The 27743-nt window shown below is 35.9% G+C and overlaps 1 protein-coding gene across 5 annotated transcripts in view; it reads right to left on the reverse strand.

The window, feature by feature from the left end:
• Positions 1-27743, reverse strand: part of LOC118268305 (fatty-acid amide hydrolase 2-B) — a 38249-nt gene that overhangs the window by 9754 nt on the left and 752 nt on the right. For 2 of the 5 annotated variants that reach the window (XM_035582742.2, XM_035582745.2), the window contains one exon: positions 325-493. In XM_035582742.2, the coding sequence (XP_035438635.2) occupies positions 325-493 (169 nt within the window). Of the gene's footprint in view, positions 1-324; positions 494-962; positions 1199-20260; positions 20485-27743 lie in introns of those variants that run through there. The other 3 variants (XM_035582743.2, XM_035582746.2, XM_035582744.2) reach the window with 3 other exon arrangements.

Below are 27743 nucleotides of genomic sequence, written 5' to 3' on the forward strand. Positions count from 1 at the left end.
AACTACAGAAGAAATAATTATTACTTTACAAATACTTCATAAGAGCCGAACTGACTTTAATGCTGGAATAGACTTATATGAGAGCTTGCCTATGAGTCTTGTTATAATTTACTCAGTTGCTATTTAGTTCCTACTTTTTGAGATATAATTTAATATGAATGATTTAAGTAATCGGAATATTTGAAACTATTGACAGTGAATGCTCAAGCCTTCTCCATGTGAGAAGAGGATTTGGTCAGCAGTGGCCACTTATAGGCTGTTGTTGACAGTGAATTTGTGTTATTAGTGACTGCAAATTCTGCTATACACAAAGGAATCACTTACCTCACCGTTCCTCACGGACGCTGCCAACTCTGCAGCACTTTTGAGCAGCACAGGGTTGGTGATGGGCGGCAGGCGGCGGCTGTCTCTCGCGCGGAACCAGAACAATGGTGCTAGGAAGAAGTTCAGCAGGCGGAGGACTATGCCTACCACTTGGACTCCCACTTCCATCCTGAGGAGACAAGACACATTAGAAATATTGCTTTTCTAGACTTTGAACGTTGATTGAGATATTTTTTTTTTTATAAAACACTAGGATTTTCTCCTGTGTCGTGGGTGCGTTTACAAACATACAAGTTCACATACACATAACACCCAGACCCGAAACAACAATTTGTGGATCACACAGAGTTTCTCCGCGCGGGAATCGAAACCACTACACGTTGCGCGGCAGCCAGTTGGCCAGCCACCGTATGAACCGTGCAGTGCACATTGGATAGTATTGATATTGGATAGTACTGGTGTTGATAATGATAGTTATATATAGATAGCTGGAGAATTATGTAGGTACTCTATAGCTATAGTACCTGCACATAAATAGAAGCTATAGGTACCCATTTCGGTCAATCATCTTCTATCTCTATTATATCCATTATGCCTCTAGTCAGTTAGGACCCTATATGCTAACGTATTAAGATTACCTTAAAATAGGCCTCCAAACATTTCTGGCCAATCAAATCCTTGTACCCATTTCATTTTGCAATGCTCATTGGTGATTATAATTTATACGATGCTCTGAATAGATTGCGGGCTTCAATTCCCGCGTGAGATGCGAATTGTGATTCGCGACACAAAGTTTGTTATAAATTCACTTGGACAATTTGTTTGTTACTGCTTCCATTGTTGGTGTTGTGTTTTGACGTTTTTGACGTGTTTTGCTTGCTTGTCACGGCAGATTCGCTGTTTTGATTGGCAAAAGTCAGGCGGGTAGAATTGTAAAGAGGTTTATTGGTGACCGAGTTTTGTAAGTAAAGATGAGCGCAGATTGGACTGTGGATAGTGTCCACATAAAGATGGCTAAAATGTAACAGTCATAGGTGTCGATTTCAACGGAATGATATAAGAGTTTCTAGTGGAATACTAACTTTGAGATCCGTGATAAAGACAAATGAAGCTTCTCGATTGGATAGAACGTCCTAGATTGCATACTAATCTCAAATGAATCAAATTGCCTTATTTTGGGTGGTCAGGCTATTCTGTAAGAGTCAATTATAACTTTTTAAGTGAGCTCAATCGCATTCTCACCCGTCATTGGTCGAGATTATTTACCAATGACATGGTTGATCGCGATGGAGTTTACTTCAATCTTTCAAATTGAAAGTTACAGAATAGCCTTAGGGGGCAGCTGATATAGCCAGTATAGGCTGGGGAGCCTACACAGGGGTGTACAGCCAGAAAGAATCCAATGACAAGTCCTTCTGGGTACTGTTCAGTCAGACTGATCCTTCTTTACCTCCAGCCCTATTTTCTTCTTCTATCTACCTTTTTTTCGTAATAGGTTTAGTAAAAGGAAGCAGTAACAATTCGGTCAACGTAAAACATTCAGAAATTAATACTTCATGTAAGCAGACAATTTACATCAAGGCTCCATGTCATTCCTCCTACATTAGGCAGGTAATAATGCCCTACCTAATTCAAGAATATATTTAAATGGTAAATACGTGCTTATGTAATTTTAAACACCCGTTTAATGATGTTCATGCTAATTCAACGAATGTAACATGTTTCTAATAACGTGTAAAGAGTTTTTTTGGCTTTTTGTTGCAAACTTTAAAACCTCTTAAGCACATCATCTTACATGTAGGTAGGTATGTAGGTGCCTATTGTAATAGTTTTTTTTCCATGTTTAGAAGTAACAAACAACACAAGGCTTATATTGTATTCTCAAATATATTACCCAAGTACGTAGACGGAAAACATTGTTTCGCAATCAGAATCTGGGGGCACGGTAGTGCCCCCGCCAAGACGAGCCAAGCGAAGCGCAAGCGCAAGGGCACTACCTACCTTTTCTCGAAGCGCTTCGTCGTATTTTTGAACCTTCATAATTTGAGTTTGGGTTATACCAGATAAACAAAATTTTCAGGATATAATGTCAGTGGTAGACTTAATAAACCTCTAAAGTTTCAATTGCATAGCTCTTATACTTTAGATTTTATTGATATCTAAAATACCCCGATTTCGTCACTCACTCACTCACTCACTCACTCACTCACTGATGATCAACAAAATTCTTAAGGTACTTCCTGAAGTCCTAGAAAACTGAAATTTGGTATGTAAGCTAGTATTAGTACCCAAACAACAAAAAAATCCTAAAACTTGGAACTTTTACCCCCAACCCCTTAAACTAGGGGGTGAAAGTTTGTTCGAGACTTCCGCAACTTTTGACGCTAGAGGTCTGAATGCGGCCGCGGAGGGTAAAAATCTGAAATAGGGACTATAACTTAATTCCCTATTTCCTGCTTGAGATCTGAAAATTATACACAAGTACATAGAACACAAACTTTTCATCAAATCAAAACATTATCCTACCCATAAGTACTTAGATATGAATAATATTACTACACTTCACTTCGGTAAGTGTTTATTAATCAACCTATACTTTTGAACATAAGCATCGTAAGTATAGTATGCGCCAACGCCCGCCGCCTGCCCCCTCGTCCCCGCGCAGTAACTAAAAATAATCGGCCCGTCAGCGAGCGCGGCACCCGAACGCGGGCAGACGCGCGAGGGCAGACGTCGTTGACGGTTGTCTCGTTGAATGAAAAGTTTTCGGAATATTTCGGTGATTTAAAAGTTTGCTATCGCGGAGAAAAAAACCATATGCCTAATATTTAATTGTTAGTAATTTAGTAGGTAAAGGTTTAGATACTAGTGTTTTAATTTTCATTGATAAAAAGTATTAGGATTACGTTTGCAATTTTCTTATAAATTTAGTAGTTTAGTAGGTGAATTTGTCGCTCATTTTATCTTTCTATCATAAGCAACCTACAAAAAGAAATGAAATCCCACAAAAACATTTCATGTTAAATGTTGCCAAGACGAGACCATATAGCTCGCACTGTCAAAAAGTAATCAGATCCCGTGTAGAGCCAAGTTTCTAACCCTATACTTTTGAACTGGCGAGTTGGCCGCACGGAAAGAGTTTAGAAGATTGAATAGATTTTTAAGCTCAAGCCCATATGACGAATAGCAAAAAGTCCGTGCGGCCGACTCGCCAGTTCAAAAGTATAGGGTTAGAAACTTGGCTCTACACGGGATCTGATTACTTTTTGACAGTGCGAGCTATATGGTCTCGTCTTGGCAACATTTAACATGAAATGTTTTTGTGGGATATAGGTGTCTATGGGCGGCGCCGATTGCTTACCATCAGGTGAAAACAGAAAAACATCTAGGATGAAGTCTGAGATTTGATCCTTGAGTCGTGTTTAAGTAATGATAGGTTGAATGATTCTAGTTAACAATCAGTGGTAAACTTAAAAGTGAATTTTGGAAATTGGAAAACCGACAAACTGCTTTTTCGAAGTCAATTAAAATGTGAAAAGAACGATTAGGTCAATATTATCACTACAAAGTGATGTATCACTTTTAATATTGACATTTAATAATGTCTCTCTACAAACTAGATCAAGATACAAATAAAATACATAACTAGCATAAAAATCATAAAATTCACTCTGTATATTCACACAACCAAAATAAAACCACTGTTTACAAAGTCAAGTTCAAGAAATTGTTCTTGTAAGTAACTCAAGTTCTAACGGACTATTGATTAGCGGCAGCACAATGCAAATTATTCATTGAATACAATTCGTAGTAATTGATGTGCAACTGATACGACCTTGGTCGCACAGTCGCTACATGCTACAAATATTGGCTGTGTCAAGTTCACAGTCGTTGGTTACATCATGACTTACTGTTTTGTTACCTTGTTAACTTGTGTGAATGGTGGATTTTAGTGCAGAATGTAACACTTTATACAGTAAACTTGAGTCTTTGTCTCATAGGAATAGGCATACTGTACCCTTACTCTTAGTACGAGTTTGCTTTTCGTTTAAAGTAATTAAAACGAGAACGCGTTCTGATTGGCTGGTTATTCGAGCCGACCAACCAGAGCGCCAAACGCATTCTCTATTCGATTACTTTAAACGTGAAACAAACGCGTACTAACCCTTACTACGAGTTTGTTTTATGCTACTGAACGCCACTTAGCTGTTTTTTCTTTAGCATTACCTAGAAAACCATCAAAAGCCTGCAACAGTCCACGACTGAACCCTGGGCCTTCTCTACATTGAAGGTTTATCATAATCTCCACGGTTGGTGGAGGGTTAGAAATCTTAATAGAAAGAGTTATTTAACTGTCTCTGTCAAAACTATGTCTCTTATGAACAGGGCTGGTGATAAGTAGGTCGTACCTACTGTATATACTGCCGTTACCACGAGCCGAAAAAATGGGAGCAACTTTAGGGTACACAATACAATAGGAAACCAACTGAAAACGGTGACTTATAGTCCTAAAATAGCCTCTAGAAGCGGCGATAAGTATCGCCCGTAACAAATGTACGTCCGGCGCACCCCAGGCAGTCCGTATCGTTGCTATATCTACTACGAACCACTATTACGGTAAGTACTCTTACCTACCCCCTAGAGGCAGGCTATAAATATTAGAACATAGAAAATAATATGTAGGGCATAACCGATAGCTTATGACATTTCTATTTATTGGAGTACTCAATCGTGAGGATGCACCAGTTTGTATATGTGTATGTAGAATCGGATTACTTTAAATGAGACTTATAAATTAACAGGCCAAAAGTGGGTGAGATACATCTTACCATATCAATCATTAGAAATTGATTGCAATTTCTTAAGTTATTTCATAATTATTGCTCCGGTGGGTAATAAGGAAACCTAGCTCTTTAGCTTTAAAGTAAAATATCGTTTTTATAATAACTATCGTGGGACATACTAAATTAACTAAAAATCACGGTGTATTTTCGTTAATTAAAAGCTCTTTTATTAGCTTCCCTCTGTGACTCGAAACTAGTAGAGCTTTGCTCCATTAATTTACTCACGCAAATAAAAGTATACAGAGTTCATATAGTATACAGTTTACAGAGTATCCGTATAGTATACAGAGTAGGTAGATAGTAGATACCTTGCAATTTCACACATTTTTATGACATAGGTACGGTATGAGGTATAACAGAGGTACATAAAGCAAGGTTCAAAGTACACGTCTGTCATAAAAGGTATGTGAATAAAATCTCACATCTCTACGGCATATGACTATTATTTATACACATAAAAGCCTTTTTGAAGAGGATACGTTTTTCTCACATATTATGTGACGTAAGACAAGGTGCCCTTCCTAAATAGAGGTGTAAAGGTACATCAGTATTCTGGCATTGGTTGACGTGTCAAAGAAAATCATAGTCGTTCTAAAGTCTCTCGAAATTGATGGAAAAGCTGATATACATAGTTTTGCAGCTACATTTTCAGGTAGTAGGTTGTTTTTCCAACAGAAATGTGTTATGCTACGTTGCTGTAGATGCGTTTGGCTTCCACCAATCATATTGGTACACATTGCTTAGCACGGTGAAATTTAGCTAAGCTATGTTTTTATATGGAAAGATGCGTGCTATGGATGTGTGATATGGATGTAGCGATCTACATCGCATACTCGAGCAGCGCATCTTACTTGCACAGTCTCAAAGCTTAGATATTACATCTTCATAGCACAGCTATATAGCACATCTCTGGTTGAATAGCACCCTTAGTGCAAACTCAAGCAAACATAGGTATCTACTTAAAAATAGTCAGTATGTCGTTCGTACGTCTACAAACGTTTAATAGGTAGACACAAAAAAAGAAAGAAAGAAATTACATAACAAAGATAATGTGTTGAATAATTATGGCCAAACATCCAAACAGACAACTACATAATAATAATGAATGATTCGTCCATTAATTAACTAATACGTTAGCAGCACAATACAGTTCTAACGTGGCTGGTCCATCATGAATGGTGTTTGTTTGTGCCCATACATCAGTTGTACGTGGGGCATTGTTCAAGCTGTTTGCAGACTGCATAAAGCATATTGATGCACTAATTATGTGTATTCACGATGACAGAGTCAATGACCTCTTTATAATGGGGTTTGAAATGGTAGTTATCAGTTATTTTATAGAAAGCAAAATTAGGTTTTGTTGATAGCTTTACTTGTGACGATTTTATGTGAATTGCATTGCTTAATCAATGCTTCTTTGTCAGTTAATGCTTGCGCGCTATGGGCCCCTGGCGTAGCTTGAAACTAGTCAGGTTACCTCGTAAGTCAGTTGCACATCCTAATATCCATAACTATGTCTCATGGATGTCAATCCCATTCATTACTAATATTCGTAACAGGTAGGTATTGCTTACCACCAGGCGAAATGGTGACCAAACGCTATCCTATTAAGTATAACTAAAAATCTATCTACATCTGGTAATTATTTTATTAAATTTACCTTACCAGTAACTTTTTCCTAAATACATATAGGCCAGTGCAGATACCTCTAATAAAGGTAAAAAGTAAAAGAAATTTATAGTAGAATGAAACCTATTGGAAATGGAAGAGAATATGCTAAAACAAGAAAAAAATAAAAATTCCACTCCATCCGAGTTCGGGAAGTGGGGGGGAGGGGGGTTTTAAGAGTAAAAATCGGTTTATCGCAATTTTCGGCGAAACTACAAGTTCTATGAAAAAAAGTTAAATAGCAAAGTTGTAGGTAATAAAAAGATCTAAAACTTTTGTATTTACACTTTTTTTATATTACCTCAAAATTTAGTGTAAAATTCAAAAAACTACGATTTTGGTTTTTTATTCTTATCTCTGACAAATATATTTTTTATTTTACGAAATTTTGTGAAAACGTGCCTTTATATGTACCAAACATACTGTAATGTTTTTAGAATAAAAAAAAATATTTTTTCTCCAGATATTTAATAATTACCGAAAAATTTGCCTAATTTTCAATCGAAAATTCACGCGTCAAAATATCAGCTTTTTTATAAAATTCTGTGGGTTGTTTGTTCGTTGAAATCTCTACTTTTTGATAATTTAAAAAAAAATACGTTACCATGGAAACTGTTCTCAAAAAACGCAATAAACTAAAAAAAACTCGAATCGAAAAAAAATGTTTTCATCATTATGCACAATTTCGAGCTATTTATTACAATTAACTCATGTAGCGTAAGATTTAATGGTACATTGACAATTAAAAAAAACATACAAATTAAAACATTCTACTATGAATAACAATAAAATAAGTTAATAATGTTTATATTTGATAAGACATCTACAATGTTATAAGAAAGTTGTAGAATTTTGTTTTAATTAAATACTTATTTGTTGCTATTTGAAGATAATTTAGAGACCTTTTTTATTTTTTAAGGTGGCAATATCATCCAATCCAATCCAATGACCTCTCTCGCATTAGGTGGGGTGAGAGGGAGTGTCAGACTCTTACTGACTAAAAACCACCCTGTTCTCAGTCCTGCTTTTCGAGTCGGAGCCCCGGTAAACCGCTAGGTAGCCCGCAGCTTCGGGTCAGGCATCAGCCATACTAGACACCATCTGAGGTGGTCTGATAGCTCTTTGAGGCGCGCGCGGAACGCGACGCGCCGCATGCACGGGTCTAGTTCTGTTCGGGCGGCAAGCTACCCTTGCTCGCCGTCTACAGACCCGTACTTACGGAGGCCAGAGTTCTTTGCGCGATCCCCGACGCCCGGAGTGTCTCTCGCGAAGGCTGGCGGGTGAGGAGGTTCGTTCCCTCACGTGCCTCGCCTCCTTCTTTGCTAGCATGACTGCTTCGCAGAAGCAAGAGACGTCATCCCAGTGTCGCTCGCTCTTCCAGAGACACTCCGGGCGTCGGGAATTGCGGGACGATCTCCAGCCACGGTTCACTATCACCTGTTTTTTCAGAACATTTTTCATAGTAACGTTTATTTTTTTTTACACTGTCGAAAAGTAGAGATTTCAACGAATAAAAAGCCCACCGAATTTTATAAAAAAGCTGATATTTTGACGGGTGAATTTTCGATTGAAAATTAGGCAATTTTTTCGGTATTTAATCAATATCTGGTAAAAAAATAAATTTTTCAATACCAAAAAAATACAGTGTGTTTGGTACATATAAAGGCACGTTTTCACAAAATTTCGTAATATAAAAAATATTTTTGTCAAAGATAAGAATAAAAAACCGAAATCGTAGTTTTTTTAATTTTCCACTAAATTTTGAGGTAATATAAAAAAAGTGTAAATACAAAAGTTGTAGATCTTTTTATTACCTACAACTTTGTTATTTAACTTTTTTCATAGGACTTGTAGTTTCGCTGAAAATTGCGATAAACCGATTTTTACTCTTAAAACTCCCCCCCCCCCACTTCCCGAACTCGGATGGAGTGGAATTTTTATTTTTTTCTTGTTTTAGCATATTCTCTTCCATTTCCAATAGGTTTCATTCTACTATAAATTTCTTTTGTTTCAAAACCTATCTGCACTGGCCTAATAATTAATTTCCCTTCAAAGAATATCACTAATTAAGTACATGTTTACGAATAACATGTTCAATAGCTTTCATTTCTTTCATTACTGAATGGCCGCTAGAGCCTTCCACTTCATATTTCTATTGTTCACATAAGGCGAATGCTTTTATTTACCAAACGCCGCGCCGTATATAACAGCATAGCATTCCTTCGCAACGGTGTAATGAAATTGTTGGGAGTTCATAGGAACAGCTTTGGTTTTCCAGGGGTATTAAGAGAACATATTGAATAGTGCCTACATTCACTATTCACTGGTTATGTTATGAATAGGGATGGTGACGGGGTATGAAAATTAAAAATCTATTTAGTCCGTTAGTTGGGTTATAAAGAAATATTGGACACGTATTTTTTATTCTGTCATATAAGGTAACAAATAAAACGAATTAAAGTTTAGGAGTAGAAGCAATTACGTCATTACTACGTATAAAATGTACCTAAAATTGATGTCACGCGCTGTTTCAAATCGTCGTCAAAGTATTTGTTTCCATTAGAAAATAAAAAATACGTGTCTAATATTTTAAAATAATCTACGGTCATAATAGAGTAGATAGTCATCTATCCTAATACTTGTATTGGTGAACATCATCATTACTCCGTTTTACTCTCCATCCACTGCTAGACAGTTTTGTAATGAAATAGGTAAATCAAATAACATACACATCACAATCACACGTCTCAATGTTTTGTTCAAGTAGTAGCATGTAATACTTTTCGTAATAAGTTCTAGTTTTTGTAAATTATAACTAATTGTATATTTGTATAACAAGGGCACGGACTCGAGTCCGTGGAGATTAATTTATATAATATAATAAAAAAGGCATACAACTTCCTATCGTTTATTTAAATATGCATTAGTACTTACTTAATAAATAATAGCTTGTTTATTGCATACAGTAACACCTACTTTATGCAATAAATATAAAAATTTTGGATGCCATTCATCTCACATGTTTCCAAACATCATTTTGGCAAAAAGAAACTGCACTAAGATTTATCTTCAAATTGTATGATCCACAAATTGTTGTTTTGGGTCAGCGTCATGCGTGTCTTGTGTATGTGAACGTATAAGTTTGTAAACGCACCCACGACATAGGAGAAAATCATGTGGAGCAAGGATTTTTTTCTTTTAAAAGAAAAAATCTGAAAAAAATTTAATTATCTATTGGTGGTCACAATTTTATGTCAGAAGTAGATAGGGATTTAGGAATGTGTATGGGTACCCAAGTTCAAATCCAATCTTACTAATTAAACCATTCACAACATTTCATCAAGTACGAGTACCTCTACTTCTTTATATCAATTCAATACAAAATGTATTTATAAAAGTAATTCAAATGTATGAATCGGCTTTCGTTAAGTCTTGTATCTATTTTTGAATGGGTCACGTAGCGCAGACGTCACTTTATCACCGGACACATAACAATAAGTATGGCTAGAGGTGCTCTATACATTTAGATTATATTTGACATCTGTATTAAAAAAAAAGTAAGTGTTAGTATTAAAACTTTTCCTTTCTTTGAACGATGAAATAATAACTTTCTCACATAGTTGAAGTAATCAAAACAATATAACCAAGAATTGTATTCTAAATCTGATTGAAAAAGTAACCTATGGAATTTCTTGCTCGTTCTTCTCCATAGGAATCTACACTTTGGAACGAGCAAATATCTTCACTAGAGGACTGACCGACATACACACACTGTTGATATTATTATATTTATTTTGACGTTCAAAAGTGCTTTCCTGGTCTATTTGAAATAAATAATTTTGACTTTGACTTCAAACTACCAAGAGAACTGAAACAGAAAGTTTATTTTGACCGAATGATTGATAAAAGCTAAATTGATTCGATTCCAAAATTAAGTTTCCCTATTTTCTTTAAAATAAAAAACTTTTATATCACCTTAAAGAGCACCTAAGCAGGGGTGTACACAAGAAATGTAACACCCATTGAAGACAAAAAATACTTTTCCAAAAAAAAAATCACCGAAAGAGCAAGTGATCACTGACAACCCTAAACGCTAATAAATCGAATTGTAAATCCTCTGTTGGCAGCGACCTCTGCCGTAGTAGTAGGTAACGTACGTGATGCTCACCAACAATGGTCATATTACCCCAGATTGGACAGTTTAGTACACTGGCTCCAATGCCTCGCAGCTTACAGATGTAATCTTGAGGTAAGATAAAGAGGAATTAGTCCAAACGATGTGTCGATGTTGTTTGTTTAGTGGTGACTTTGCTTATAATAAATTAGGTTGTTAGTTCTAGAAAAATAGAGAGTGAAAAAGTTAGTTATTTTTATATCAAGTCAAGTCAAAGTCAAAATTATTTATTTTAAATAGACCGGGAAGGCACTTTTGAACATAAAAACAAATATTACAATATTAAAAAAAAATCTGTCTGTCGGTCAGTCCTCTAGTGAAGCTATTTGCTCGTTCCAAAGTGTAGATACCTATGGAGAAGAACGACAAAGACCAATGAGCACCGGGATGGGTTTAATGAGATTCACGATGGGGGAATAATTCGTATAAGAACCAAATGAACAATTTTCAAATATCCTTCTATATTATTAGTGAAAAACTAACGATAAAATGACATGATACTGACAGTACTGTCTGGTAATCAATACACGGAATAAGAATTTCAAGTTGCTGAATAACTTGAGTGGCGGTCACCAAAGCATTAAACAATAAAATAAATGAATTGTATGTCATAATGAGCCGATCAATTCAATACTAATCGTTCCATTTTAATAGTATTTGATTTACATACATGCTTATGTAGTGTTTGAAAACATGACGCGTTTATTAACTTTTATTATAATATATGAAAGTGAATACGTTTTTAATGTATGTGTCTATAACGTTAACTCTCGTGCGTGAGACATATTAAACAATATTTTGCACAAATATATAAGTCGTTTAATGGTTACTTAACCCAGTTCTTAGCAATTTGTATTCGGTATTAAATCGTTACCAAGGAATAGTTTAAGCAATCATTAAATCTCTCTGAAATAAGAAAATATTAAAAAAAAATTGATAGCGTTTTCTTTTCAAAGGACAAACATAGTTATGCAATAGTAAGAAGTTTGCATTTGTACTCGATGTAATTAAAGATAGTAATTAATAACAGACAGAGAAACCAACGCATTATATGAATATTAATTAATGCACAAGTACTTGTCACTGTACCTGTCTCTATTTTATAAACATGCCGTACATAGTTTAATCAGTAGAGTACCTACTACTACTTAATGAATCAAAACAATTTGAGTCTTATGACATAGTAAATAGAATGAATTTTGCAACGAGGAAACCTTGCACATTACATTTGTTTCAAACTTCATTCAATTTCTACAGACAGTCTTCGAAGTCTCAACTTTAAAACTATCAAACTTCCACTTCTTGGTGTTCTATGAAAATGTAAACTCAGTTGCCAGTTTCATAGAGCAGATTCCCATTGAATATTAACAGGAAAGTTTTCAGTCTAGCTTTGAATATGCGCTACTACCATTAAAAGGCAAGATAACGGGGTCTGAAAATTAAAAATCTATTCAGTCCGTCACTTAGGTAATGAGAAAATATTACACACGTATTTTTTTTTCACTTTGTCATATTAGATGGGAATACTTAGATAAGACGAATTAAAGTTTAGGAGTGGGAGCAAATACGTCATTTCTACGCATAAAACGTATCTACAACTGACGTCACGCGATATTTCAAATCGATAAATCTTCGAAAGTATTTGTGTCCGTCAGAAAATAAAAAATACGTGTCTAATATTTTAAAATAATCTACAAGACGAAGATTAAAATTAAAATTAGTCATCTACTCTATTTATTGCAAAAAAGATAAGTCACATTTTTGGTTTCCAATTGTAACCTATCAGTCAAAATATAGGACCAACGGCAACGGCTTTACATCCAACTATTTTATTCACAAGCTCCAATTTGTTAGAAAAATCCAATTAAAAGTTAAAACTCCATCCTGGCTTTAGGGATAGGCTTTTCATCGTTCCAACTGAAGTCTAGTGGAGCAACAAGTATGATCGATACGATGTCATCAACCTTTTCAACGGACGATCATGTTTACCTACAAGGGCATTCGCCTTTCATGTTCCTGATGAGAAAAAGGAACCCAAAGTGTATTAAAAGTGTCAAAGGATCCACACTTCCCAGTTTCTACTTCGAGAATGTTCTACCAAAACATTATTTCAAAACCTTTGATTTACCTAGGGGCTCGCGCGAAAAGGTTGTTAGCCTTTCTCCCGGAAAAATGGTTTGCTAAATGAAAGCTTCCATATTTCATGCAAGGGTTTTCCTTTTTTTGCTTAACTGGACAAATGGGTTCTGTTTTTGTATCCTAATCAACAACAGTAGGTACACAAAGTAACATATACGTTTTTCAAGGTTTGATTTTTTCTTTTACTCGCCTACCAGCTTTTTCGGTTCAGTTGTATGTTGTACCTCGGGGTTTTGGTCGTTCATAAGCAAATACCAACGCTCGGTGGGTTTTCTAAAGCCTAAAGTACTCTATGTCTTAAAAAAAGCCTCTTCAATACCCATAACTTAGTAGGTTCTCACCCTCTTAATACAGGAAAAATAGATTCACAACCACCTTATCTAATTACCCAACCCAAACGTAACAAAATTAATAGAAAGCAAATAAAATATTGGAGTAGGTATCATTATCCGGCGAAACCTGGCGGTTTGCCAGGGAATTATCTTCCCATTCTACATCCATAAGCAAAAGGTCATCCGAAATGTTTCGGGTCAGTTCCAGGCGAGGTAAAGTGACATTAATGTGCCGGCGCGGTCACCAACCTGCTGATAAAGGAGGTAGACACCTGAACCCTTGGAAAATATATAAAATAAGGTGTCATTGCAATTTGAACTTTAAAAGCTTTTAAGATTATCGGCTTACTCACGTAATGTTTTGACCAGGTGAGGTGAACTTCACATTTCGCGACACACGACGCGGCGATTGTCACGCTGCTACTCTTCACTAATCTTGTTGATTGATTGATGAAGAACAATTGGATTTGCTTCATAATTACTGTTGTAGAGTTCAATATTACTTAGACAATAGGGCTTGTAAGGACTTAGGACAGTTACTGCTGTCATAATTATAGAAAAGAGTCCCATATAAAGTGCTTCTAGATACAATGTGCAAAACCGCCAACCTCACGTCATCTGCACCGTCCGTACGAGGCAGACAATATTCATTTTCTATCTCTTATTTAAGTACCCAGTGAGGTAATTATTCTACATTTCATATCATTCATATGACATATTTCTATTTAGTCTAAAAGCATTACGTGCTTACCTACTAATTACCTACGCTTGAGCTTGACACAACAAAATACCCCCGCAAACTAGTTCACAGTAAAAGCGAAGCTTCTCGTATGAAATGGGAGCATACAATATGCTATCAACGAAATAACTGCATTTAGAAACAGTAAATCGTGTGTTAAACGATTTCCGCACGAGAACCACAGTTTAAGTTGTCGGTAAGGTTGAAAATTGCATGTTGCAGGTGGAATGTAATAAGGTTTGCTATCTAGGATAATTAGGGGTGGGACACGATGGGGGGCGGGTTATGATAAAAACCATAACGATGTGTATTTAACAGGAAATTTATCCTTAAGAAGGTGATGTGACGTAGGCGGACCGTAGAAGAATATTGCTTTGATCACGTACATATAAGCTTTGATATTCAGTCGGGTACGATTAAAACACGTGGATCTGAATGTGTTCCAAAAATTCTAGGCACGTACTCAATGCTTATTCCCGCCGAAGGACTGGTGGGTATTACAAGTACAAGTATTTATTCGCTTATGGCTATTAGTTTAGTTATTAATTCCTTGTAATAGGGACTTAATTCGTTTGTTATTGAGGCTCAAATGATATTTGACAAACATAGGAACACAATATGCAGCATTAAGCATCAGAAAAACGGTTTTATTTCATACTTTACGACCTTAACTTACAGGATAATTTCTTTAACAAAATAAATAGACGAGTACAAATGTATAGGTAATATTTTCGTCGTTAAACATTATATAACGTGGTAACTACACTTACGAATACAAAGGACAAATAAATAGGTGTGAAATATTGCACTTTAGCATAACTATTGTGGCTAGATAAAAATATAAAAATATCATGCACTGGGTCCTGAAGTATGTAGTACCATATACCATTTACCTACTTACCTATTGCAATCAATCAATAGCGTCTTTTTTAAAGTCCATTAGCATACAAAGTGCTGTTGGGTCCTAGCTAGTTATTCATTAATTAAATAAGTAGGAAACTTTCTACGCCGCAGTTTAAAATATTAATAAAATCGATACAGTAAACTGAAAGGGTTGGACACACTTAGCTAGGGGAGAACAAAGTTGCGATCATTTAGTTGACATTGTATCTAAGTATATGAAAGCTTCGTGTGACTTTTTCTGGCCGGACCACCACAGATGGGCCCCGTAGGGCTGATGCCCGATCAGGATTTGCGGACAACGTAACAGGTTACCGGGGCTCCGGCTCAAAGCAGGAGAAGGGACGGGGTTTTTTAATTAGTAAGAGTCTCACACTACCTCTTGTCTCGCCCAAGGCGGGAGAAGCCATTGAATGATTTTGCCCCCTCAAAAAGATGACGTTTTCCGAGTTATATGTACTTTCTTTTTAAGTAAAACATTGCAAACATACAAGTTCACATACACATGATACCACTGACACATTATTTAGACACCACTGACAAACGGTGAAGGTAAACATCGTGAGGAAACCTGGGCTTATAATTTCTAATTATAAGTTTGAAATCGCCAACTCGTATTTAACAAGTGTGGTTATTAATCCTCACACCTCGTTGCGAGAAGAGGTTTTGGTGAGCAGTTTATGTGAAATTTAATAGAAGCAATTTTAATTTATTTAAATCTTAAAAACATTATATAATAAAAGTATTCGTAATCCTTACGAGTAGTAAAACTAGTTGTGTACTCCACTTTTAAAAAACATATTTTTTCTTTATGTAAATATTATGTAGATGGGCTAATAAAATATTCTGTTACCAGATTATAGCAGAAATGCATTTATTAATTCGCTAACGAATCTTGTGTGTACGAATCGAATATTATACTTAAGCTGCATTAAATTTAAATTACTTACCGCCATATCGCTTTTCTATGAAACCTGGTTAATTTAGATACGTAAATGAAATTATTTACATCTCTGCTACTCTCTCACGTCTGATATATGCCATTGCCATGCAGTAACATGCCATTAAAACATTACATGTATGCAATAAAAAAATGTCGAAGCCTAAATGGTTCGTGCCACGCTTCAAACACGAGGCTTTTGGCATACTAAAATACCAAATTAACGTTTTGTTCACGTAATAATTTTAATTAAAGATTGTTCACATTCTGCGCATGATGTCTCATTTGAACATTACTAATTAAATTATAATATTCGATAATAATTAAACGTGTTCACATATTAATTATTAGGTATGTTTTTCGGCTTACTCACGTAATTATTTGACGAGGAATTCGACTAGTGAATAAGCCGAGAAATGTAATAATTAATTTAGTATGTCTCACGAAAGTTATAATATAATTCACATATTATTTCAATTATTAGAATTTGGTTCATAAATAGAAGTAACGGGTGTGGTCCAATATTAGATACAAAAAAGGAATAGACATTAATATAAGGAAAAATCTGTAGGATAGAGCTTTTGGAATCTAGACCCATTAATTTTAGGTAACCCCAGATTTTGTCCTTTTTCTGCAATGGTAAATAATCGTTTTGATTATTTGGCCTGAACGAAGTATTTCACACGTTTTTAGTGTAAAGCCGTTCGATAGTTCTGACCCTTTCGTCGAGTCGTAGATATCACGCGGTTTTACAAAAAGGGATGCTTTTTGAAAAATGAGGTTTGATTATTTTAGTTAAGAACTTAACCAGAGAATCTGTTAAGTAGTTTCAGAGTGGTTAACGGACAAACATTCAAAAATCCAACATCCAAACAGAAAAACTTTTACATTTAAATGTGTGATTGTGTCATTTTTAATTTTCAATACAGCACAACTTTCAAATGCAATACTTATTTAACCGCATCGAATATGGAATGTGGAGTAATTTTTAGGCTCGAGGGATTTAGATGACACGATCACAACACAGCACAACTTTGTCACATAACTGTCCAATTTATGACAAAAGTTGGAATTAAACAATGTTCGCACACATAACAAGGTAATCAAAGCTTAAGGGTATTACATGTGTGGGCAGATTTATTTTGGATCTACTGCGTGTACCTGTAACTTTAGGAGTCATTAAAATAGTTTGAAGGACTGTGTTTATTAAGAGTTTTCATCGTAGCATTAGCCCAAACGGGGCTGCGGACTGCCTAGCGGGTTACTGGGGCTCCGGCTCGAAAAGTAGCATTACAAACGGGGTGGTTTTTAGTCAGTAAGAGTCTGACACTCCCACTTGCCTCGCCCAAGGCGGTAGAGGGGAGAAGGAATCATCCAATGAAGTCATTGAAAAAGAAAACATTGGCCCAAAGCAATACCCAGTGGGTTAAACTGTTTCAGTCGTCACCCACCGCTTATTACTTAATTTCTACTGACCGGGGTTATAAACATTCGTTATAAACATGTTTATTTATTCATGCATTTACTATGAATCTTATGTTGCATAAGTAGTACAGTATCCGATCGATGGTCAAGGACCTTTTAAATTATCAGTGAAGTGATAAGCCGCTCCCATTGTTAATGGACATCCGTATGAAACTGTGAATGTAATGTAAACAAAGATTGTGTATGATATTTCTTTTTACGCAACTATTACGCACACATTGCAAGGCACATTTTACAGGTCTCACACACGCTTATATTTTACAGATGGGGAGATCTGTGAGATGTTAGATATGTTAGAATTTATAGACCTTTTTTAAGGGAGTAAAATCATCCAATGACTTCTCCTGCCTTAGACGAGGCGAGAGGAAGTATCAGACTCTTACTGACAAAAAACCACCCCGTTCCTACTTCTGCCCTTCAAGCCGGAGCCCCGGTGAACCTGCTAGGTAGTTCGCAGCTCCGAATCAAGCATCAGCCCAATGTGGTGGTCTGATAGTTCTTTGAAGCGCGTGCGGAACGCGACACGCCGCACGCACGGGTTTTTATAGAGCAAGGCACAGTTCTTTATCTATCCAGCTAGGCATTCCACGATTCTAATTAACAGCAATTTTAATTAATTTTGTTAGAACATAAAAGAATAATAAAGACCAAATAAACACGTTTATGTATTTAATAACGTAAATCGTAGTTAAGTCGGGTAAAGTATGAACAGTGAAAGTTATCGTGCAACACCGGGAGCTGTGAAAGTACCGAGTGGTTATTGGCGATTTTCTTTACTTGTGAATGTAAAATAATTCATATACATAGGTAATTAAAGGCTTTGTCATGAGTCAGCCTCCATTATATAAAACTGCTGGAGATTACAGTATTTTAAACAGACTGAGAAATTTTCGAAATACCGAAAAAAAGCCCAACAGTTTTGTGCCCGACCATCGACCCTGAGACCCCTTGCCTGGCAATTGCACTTGCTACCACTCGACCAATGAGGCAGTCAATCAATCAAAGTCATCCAATAATATTTCGGACCATCTCCATAATTTTATTAGTAGATACACACAGGACAGCACAATAAAAATTATGATATTTTTTATTTATTCAATGCATACCTAATAAAACAATTATTACAAAAATAAAAATTAACTCCGATAAATTATACGACCTAATTAATGCACCTAGTCCTACATATTTAAAATAAATAATATATTTACAATTATTTTCTATAATTATCTATAATTGATACCTATAATAAATATTTCGAGGTTAATGAAACCTAATAGTTTTAAAACAAACACGCTAAGTACGAACATTTTAATTATACCCGGGTCTCGCCCTGAATAATACCTACGTTGAAAAAAAGTGAAAAACAAAGATTAAAGCTGTCGGGAAAAGAATGGAGGCTGCCGCCTGCTGACATATCTAATTAATTTATGTAAATAGAGAGTAGAGTGCAAGCCCTAAACACTTTGAGATAAATTATTCATTACTTTAAAAACTGCTGTGTACCGTGAGTATCTTAACCTCATTATAGAGAAAAGAGATGATTGTATAAAAAATTGTCGCGCATAAACATCATTACGAATTTTCGAAGTCATAGGACATACAGAATACTAGCGAAATATTGCACCCGGGTTCGGACATACACATGAGACGCCTTCGACAAAAATGACTAATTCACTTTGACTGCTAACAAAAATCTGTTGAAGGCAAATCTTCTGCTAGCGCCGGTCGCTCCCGGGGCTGCGGACTACCTAGCGGGTTTACCGGGGCTCCGGGTCGAAGGGTAGGAGTAGGAACGGGCAAGTTTTTAGTCAGTAAGAGTCTGATATTCCCTCCCTCAAGGCGGGAGAAGGCACTGGATGATTTTTCATCCTTATAAAAAAAGCGCCGGTCACTTTTACCCTCCATGACTTATGAATGTCTTAAGAAAGATAACCAATTTAGAATAACATAAAAAATCTGCAAGAAAGCAGTTTCATCATCATCATAATCATCACCACGGTGATTTTGGTAGGTTTCATTTACCCCATCTTATGTATGTATGGCGGTATATAAGACATTATATACAAACGTTAATAGTTTCGTAACTGGATTTCGGAGCTATGATTTATATGAGCTTAACACAAGTGTCCAGATTTAAGTCCTTAGGCCGCTCAGGTGCGGGATTCTGAGCAAATTCTCCGAATTCACTGTGGGACCAACTACAGACTTACCTAACTTTCTATATACTTAATGATAATTTGTCAAATTGTTGTATCAGTTACTTATTTCATTAGGGATTGTTTGTTTGGGAAATGTGTATTTAATCCTTTGAATTTTAATGATTATGGTAATTTATTTATTTATGTATTATTTTATGTACACACACATAACACAAAGGACAACAGATAATATATAAAATTGATAAACCTACATATTCCTATTGGAATTAGTAATCACCTATAATTTACGACATACAATTATCTAAAAGTTAGTTGACCCGGTAAACTTTGTACCACCACAAACACATTTTTTTCTCGTCTTTTAAACCTTCCCTGGACTTCCAATAAATAATTCAAGATCAAAATTTGCCAAATCGGTGCAGTCGTTCTCGAGTTTTAGCGAGACTAACGAACAGCAATTTATGTTTATGTTATATAATATCTAAAAATTTTATGGAATTTTCTCTAATATATACAGTTACAATCGAAACTAAGAGTTAAGTATTTGGATACTTACTTTTAAAACAGAATCACAACACAGAACTTTAAAATGGAAAACACACGTAGCAACAACAACGGAACGAAAATGTACCTGGTTTCAATTACAAGCGAGAAAACTCAATAAATAATTTTACGCGGTTATTTACTACGGAAAACGGCGGGAATGCGCGCGCAAGCGTCCGCGGGTTACCCACTCGCTCGCTCAGCCAAGACTAACGTATCGTCCATTCTGCCTCGCACAGACTAACAAATTGAAACTGATTGGAAAACTCCGGGGAAATGCTTGCCGACAACTAGATTGAAAACTATTATGTTTTCTTATTAAGCTTTAAACTATGTATTTTGATTGAGTTGTTTAGACTGTTGAAGTAAATGGTTCGGTAGTTTATTTTACTACAAAGTATTAACATAAAGCAACTGTTATTGTTTGGATGTTATGTTAATAGGTTGCTACCGTAACCGTAAGGTTTATTGTTAGCTTAGTGTTGTTTGTGAACATAAATAATCTGATATAAAAGGGTTAGTCGTCCTTCCATTGAAATGAATAGCTCTAGGGTTTAACAATTTGTAATTTCACCGAAAATATGGGAATAAGTAAGTGAAATACTTCTGTAATTATATTGCTTTACATATTTTGTATTTGGATGAAAACGTAGTGTTTATTTTTTAAACTTAAATGTAGTCCAGATCTTCTCGTTCATAGGTTTGGTGTATTGTCTTTCCTCGGCTAGGTCTACTAATAGACTCCAACAATGTCCATACAATTCTTGGACTAACTCCTATCTGGTTGATACACACGTCCCAAAGAGTGAAATTTTAATACATATCAGATTTCTTAAAATATAGTTTATTCAATTTCGAGGAAACTTTACTAGAGAGTGGAAACGTGAATACTTTACCTATACACATACTCGTACTAGTACACTCGTGAATTATTAATTTCCTTCGTCCGTGTTGCTTTAATAGACCAATGTTTGCTTTATCTCCAACGTACGAAGTACCTGGGACTAGTGACACAATAACTGACAGTTTGGCTACAATTTTACTATTTGCTCATTCAATTTACTGACCGACCGTAAGTAATGTTTATCATGCGGATATAATCGTAAAATTTCCGCGAATAATCTGTTTGTTTAACGTTTAATGGACAAATAGGCGTTTTATTGATGTTCCTTAGCACAATGACGTTAGATGAGACATAAAGGTGATTAATTCGCAGCTATGTGTGTTCAATTTGTTGTTTGCTATTGATGAAGCATTGCAAGGACCCGGGCATGAAGGATGAACTAGAACAGCTCCTCAAACTCCTAGATGGGTAGAGCATGGAGCATCCTTAAAAATGTCGATGACTTAACTATGAACCTTAAGCCAACGGCTGAGGTCAGGGATTACGACAAATCCTTTCAAGACGTCTTTGCGAAGTAATATAGAAATATTTTCCCTTCGAAACACGTGCTCGGTTCAAGTTTATACCTAGGTACGATCTATAGATACGGAATAACTACTAAAGAGCAATATTGTAGTTACAAATTGTACGAGCTTAAACAAGGCAATTTCCAACATAATGGAAAATGAATAAGTAATTTAAAACTAGTAAAGAAGCAACAGGTCTACTGGTACTCTGGCATTTATGGCGTGGCCAATTGCAACAATGATCCATTGTATTACAAAATTGAGGATTTGCAAGTGCAATTTTTTAAAAGTGGATTTGTAGTACCAAGGCTCGTTTCAGTGTAGTATTTTTGCAAGGTGAGTGGGTGTTTAGCTTGAGTTCCTGTTCCAGGCCTATGATAATACCCAGAAATATCCTTATATAGAGGCATATCTACGTGTGTGTGGCGCGTCTCGATCGGGCGCGCCTCAAAGAGCCATCAGACCACCACAGATATGGTCCAGTAGGGCTGATGCCTGATCCGAGAGAAGTCGTATCATGATTTTCCCCAGTTAAATATAAAACAGAGGCACATCTGACTTTTCTGTTTAGACACTTCGACAAAAGGTAACTAATTGTTTTTTTTTGTACTTAGTAAAATTATATTGCTTATTCTCAACATTATACCTATCCAGACATATACCTACCTGTATTCTGTATTACAGACTATAGTACACCTTCTATTCAAAGAACAAGTTCAGCCTTAGGAGTTCTGGCTCTACTTACCGCGTTAGTTTAGCGTTTGTTCGGTGCAGTAGAGCGATTCCTACCGTACAACTCTATACATGCACTTCGATCGAGACTTTACATATTTAAAGAGGTTTGACGAAGTTGATTCTACGTTCAGAATGTACCGATGTAGTAGTTATATAAGTATTTTCAAGGTACCTAGTACTATTCCACTTGCAAACGAAGTACTGAATTGCGGAAGCTGGGAAGAATTTAATTTTATGTATACAAGTAGTTTAAATGACGCAAATTCAAAAATAACATTTTACTTTCACTGTTTTATTTTTAAACTTATCGCCGTATTATTATACAATCGTTTTAATAATAATCTCGAACAGTCAGATGATATGTAAATAAAAGAGAAAATAAGAATATTGTATGAGAATGTCTGTGAATGAACGAATGCAGTTTAGATCTAAAACATTGTTTTGATTTACCAGCAAGTTAGAGTTTTTTTTAAGGTCGGTAATTGCAGATGAATCATCTGATGGTAAGCAATCGCCACCGCCCATGGATACCCGAAACACTAGAGGCGTTACAAGTATGTTGCCGGCCTTTTGTGGGTTAGCAATTTAAGGGTTGTTGGGGATTCGAGGATTGGAAAGTGGGGTAATTGGGCCTGCGGTAACCTCACTTAGAGGTACAAGCGTTGTTTCACGTCGGATTTCTATGAGGCCGTGGTATAACTCCGGTCGAGTCGGCTTATTCGTGTCGTAGCATGGCTCTCCCACACTTAAAAATTTAGGTAAAAACACGCTTTAACCATACAGACGAATGTACACATATAGAACAGCTAACTTATTCAAGTTAGTTCGCTTAAATTTCACTTAAATTGAGCAACAGCCTCAGCAAAAGGCGAGAGGAAGTGAGGAAAATGTGGAACAGATTGCAAAGAAAATACCAGATATTAGCAGTATACACGAGAAACATGTGTTTAGAAATAATAATGATTATGTACCAATAGTAAATAGTGTACAAGTTAATGATAAACAGATGCGAGTTGCATTATGAGTGGTGTTGCTAAGTTTAATGACTAAGTAAAGAAGACGTTGCCGTTGCGACAAATAGATTAAGTACACACTTAGAAACATTGAACATTTGATCCCGGAAACATTCTACATTACAATTTATTACAGTTATGAAAAAACAGGAAGCATTTACATATGCAAGACTGATTGGTCGATCAACATTGAAATTAATTAAAGCAGGCACATCAATGCAAAGGTAATCCGATAAAAGAAACATTTAATGAATTAAATGGAGCTGAAGATTTTTATTATACACTTCACAAACAAAAGTTCAGAGACCCTATAATCCAGTGTCTCCGTACAAAATATTGCAGAGACAATGGTTAGAATACCCAGTCTACTGGAGAGCATTAGGGACAGCTTGTAATTTTACGAGTCTGGATAGACGAGGGAATTTATTGTCCCTTAAAATCGAAAAGAAACCAACAAGAACTTAAGCTATCGGGTTTACCGGGGCTCTGGCTCGAAAAACAGGACTAGGAACGGGGTGGTTTTTAGTCAGTAAGAGTCTTACACTCCCTCTCGCCTCGCTTAAGGCAGGAGAAGACAATGGATCACTCTTTCCCCATTAAAAAAACAAAACTGCAACATGAACACAAGCCCTGGAAGTTATATTCATTCATAAGTTATTTAATGTAGTGTAAGATAAAGTTATTTTGATCAAAAAGTACATAGCCATGCACGATTCGATTCCCGCATGGATCAACACAAACTGTTGTTGACAAAAAACGTTGAAATCGGTGGCTATTTTTCACAACCCTGATTTTTATTGGCTTTTGTCGTCCTCAGACGAAAATCCCTCGTCTGTGCAGTGTTGAGTGCAATGTACTAAGGCTATTGTCCTTTCCCCACCTGAAACCCAGACAAGGGTAGTGACTGTGGCCAGTGGGAGAGAAACACAAGAAAAATAAACATTTCTAATGTTACTCCGTGACATTTGCTTGACATTTAGGACTTTTGAACTTGGAAATGTTCGAGCATCGTTAGCAGATGAAACAAACATTGGATCGGCGAAAATTCTGTTTGTTTATTTGTGCCGAATGCTTTGATTTCGGATGTTTTTAATTTTTACAGGCTGTGCTCTGAATTATTTGTCTTTTATTATAGCTATAAATTATAAAATATTGTAAATAAATCGGTTGGTTTGATAGAATGGTCCGTTTCGAAAGCTTTACTCTTTTTCTAGGATTGCAAAGAATTAATTACGTGTTGATTTTTAATTAACTAACTTATAGGGGCTCATACGGGTCACCTGATAGTAAGCGATCAGCGTCACCCATGGACACCCGTAACACCTGAGGAGACACAGGTGCGTTGCCGGCCTTTTAAAAAGAAATACAGTATTTTCTTGAAGGTGTTAAATTGTGATAAAAGGTAATATAAATAAGGACATGCTTATTATCCACAATGCTGATACAATTCCATAACAATTCTCCGGGAATCAACAACTGAATAATCGCTGTTTTTATTTGTATACCTAACAAACGTAACGTCCCAAAACAATAGCTTGCAAGAGAAACACAACTCCAAACCTACCTCTATCGTAGCTACGTATACTGCATTTCGCCCTCAATTCACTCCGCTATATTCTAAATGTAAATGTCAGAGTTTACAGTAACAGTACTGACGTCACAGGCGGAGGCTGCGATCGAATATGATGGATTTTACATGACGACCTCAGCAGCCTTCGCAAGAACGGTATTGATTCAGTTTTTCTAATTGTTAACGGTGAAAATGCAAAGTTGACGGCGTATCAGCTTTAAAATATTGGAAAGGTTGGCTGAGAACTGCTTACTGGGTTTTTGGAGGTTTTGTTAAGTTGGCTGGAAATAAATGTTTGATTGAGTGTATTAAAAGATTGGTGAAGAGTATATAACTATGTATATAGCTAAAGCAAGAGGAGGTATTGGTGATTGGGTGGGACAGAATACTGTAACGATGTCCAACCTGATGATTACTTACTTTAAGGATCAAATCCTTAGGCATCGTAAATAGCTTTTCAAAATAACTTCTACGTATCTATATATTTTTTAATACATAAAGCTCAAGAGCTAATTTGTTTGTTTGTTTGAAAGCGCTTAGCTTCGGCACTACAGGTCTGATACGAAAAAAAATTTTGTGTTGGATAGTGCATCTACCGAGGAAAGCCATAGTCTATAAAACATCACCCATCACGAGCAGAGCGGTAGAAACCGCGCGGAAGTCGACAAAAAAATACTGTAATAATTGTTAATGTTGTATGTGTAGATTTTCCCTTTAAAAAATAATACAGTAACGTATCATACAACAACATATGGAAGTTAGAACTTTGTATATCTACCAATTTGTGTACCTAGGTAGTATTACGAAGGTGACCTGTCTTAAGCTGCGGTTTACGGTTCGACGCTGAAATTGGTAATTAACAACGTGTTACAGTGTGCCAGTGGCAGGTGCATTTAGGTACTTTACATGGGTAGTTAGGTACCTATATATTTAAGCTACATCTAAACTATGTTACATAATATACATGTAGGTACTTATTATCTGTAATATTCACGAGGTAACATATAGTATTTCCTACTAATTTATATCAATCTATACTAATACATATATAAAGCTGAGGAGTTTGTTTTTTTTTTCGAGGGATGAAAATCATCTAATGACTTCTACCGCCTTGGGCGAGGCGGGAGGGAGTGTCAGACTCTTACTGACTAAAACCACCCCGTTCCTACTCCTGCTTTGAGCCGGAGCCCCGGTAACCTTTTACGTTGTCTGCAGCTCCGGATCGGGCATCGGCCCTAATGGGCCCCATTTGTGGTGGTCTGACCTGTTCTACCTACTGCTAACTGGTTTCTGAATAATATTTAAGGATTAATTATTATGTTTTTCGGCTAACTCACGTAATTATTTGACGAGGAACTCGACTAGTTTCAAGCCATATTCATGAGCTGCATATTGCAACACACGGCGCGGCGCCTGTCACGCTGCTAGTACTTACGTGAGTTAGCCGAAAAACGTAATAATTAAATTAGTATGTCTCACGAAAGTTATACATAATATAAATATTTTTGAAGTATGTAGCTATTTTTGGCACTGCACCGGCCAAGGCTAAGATTATAAATTGAATATATCAGGACGCTTGTGTGAAAGTAAATACGATAAAGCTCCGTGAGGTAAGATATAGTGCTTCCAAACTGTTTGTGACGTTTAAGGTACGGGCTTGTAATGGTAAGAAAATGGTGCATTCCCGCAAAGTCACCACGCAATAATGATGGAATTTCGGAAGTCGTATATACGAGTATTTACGAAAACTGAATTACGTATTACTCCGATCGTTGATTTATTAGTACCTAATCAAAGAAAGACAATTATAGGTATCCAAGCCAGCTTCAAATTCTCTGGATTTTTGTTTGTAATAACTTTGTCTATACGGTTGTCTAACCAGAGCAGACGGATCACCTGATGGTAAGCAATCGCCTCCGCTCATGAACACCCGAAACACCAGGGGCGTTACAAATGCGTTGCCGGCTTTTTGATAGTTAGCAATTTAAGTGTTGTTGGGGAATCGGGGCTTGGGAAGAGAGGTAATTGGGCCTGCATAACTTGTCAATTAGCTAAATTTATAGATACATATTTATCTCAATTTTGCAGGTAGTTATTCAGTAAACTATGTTAGATTGTATTTAAAGTAAGTTCTACCAGTGAATACCTAAATGGAAGTGTAATAGCACAGATACAAAGTTTGAAGCTAAAAACTCAACTAGTTTGAATGGCCAACTTTCAATGTTAGCTGTTGGCACAATCTAGTTGCTAACTTTGCTCTGGATTAGATTGTTTGTATGAAAACATGCTTTTTTTGAAATAACTAACTTTTTATTTAATTGAAATTAATGATGAAGTGGTAACTACTTATGATTTAATAAAATTATACAAATAAGCTTATTAGTGAGTATGATGAAAAGTAAAGGTGAGATTCCGCTTTTGCCATTTCTCCCCTAGTGAAATCTTTTGAGTGTTAAATAACTATCACTTAAAGATTTAATAATTATTAAAATCAAGTATTTATTTGGTGAATATGAAAGTACCACAACAGAGATAAACAAAATTTGGATTTAACTGTTTGTGGGAATACATACAGCGAGAGTATTAAAAACCCAGATTCCGGGTTTTACAAAATCCAAAATTATAATATTATTTTTATTAAATTTAAATAGTGTGTGTGTGTGTATAGCTACTTATTATTTTTTATAATTAATATTTATTGAAATGTGTCTCAGTACCTAGTCCTTAAACTTTTAATCTAAGCAAGTACCTAATTTGTTTCTAATTTT

Source organism: Spodoptera frugiperda, chromosome 29, assembly GCF_023101765.2.
Source record: "Spodoptera frugiperda isolate SF20-4 chromosome 29, AGI-APGP_CSIRO_Sfru_2.0, whole genome shotgun sequence".
NCBI classification, from domain to species: domain Eukaryota; kingdom Metazoa; phylum Arthropoda; class Insecta; order Lepidoptera; family Noctuidae; genus Spodoptera; species Spodoptera frugiperda.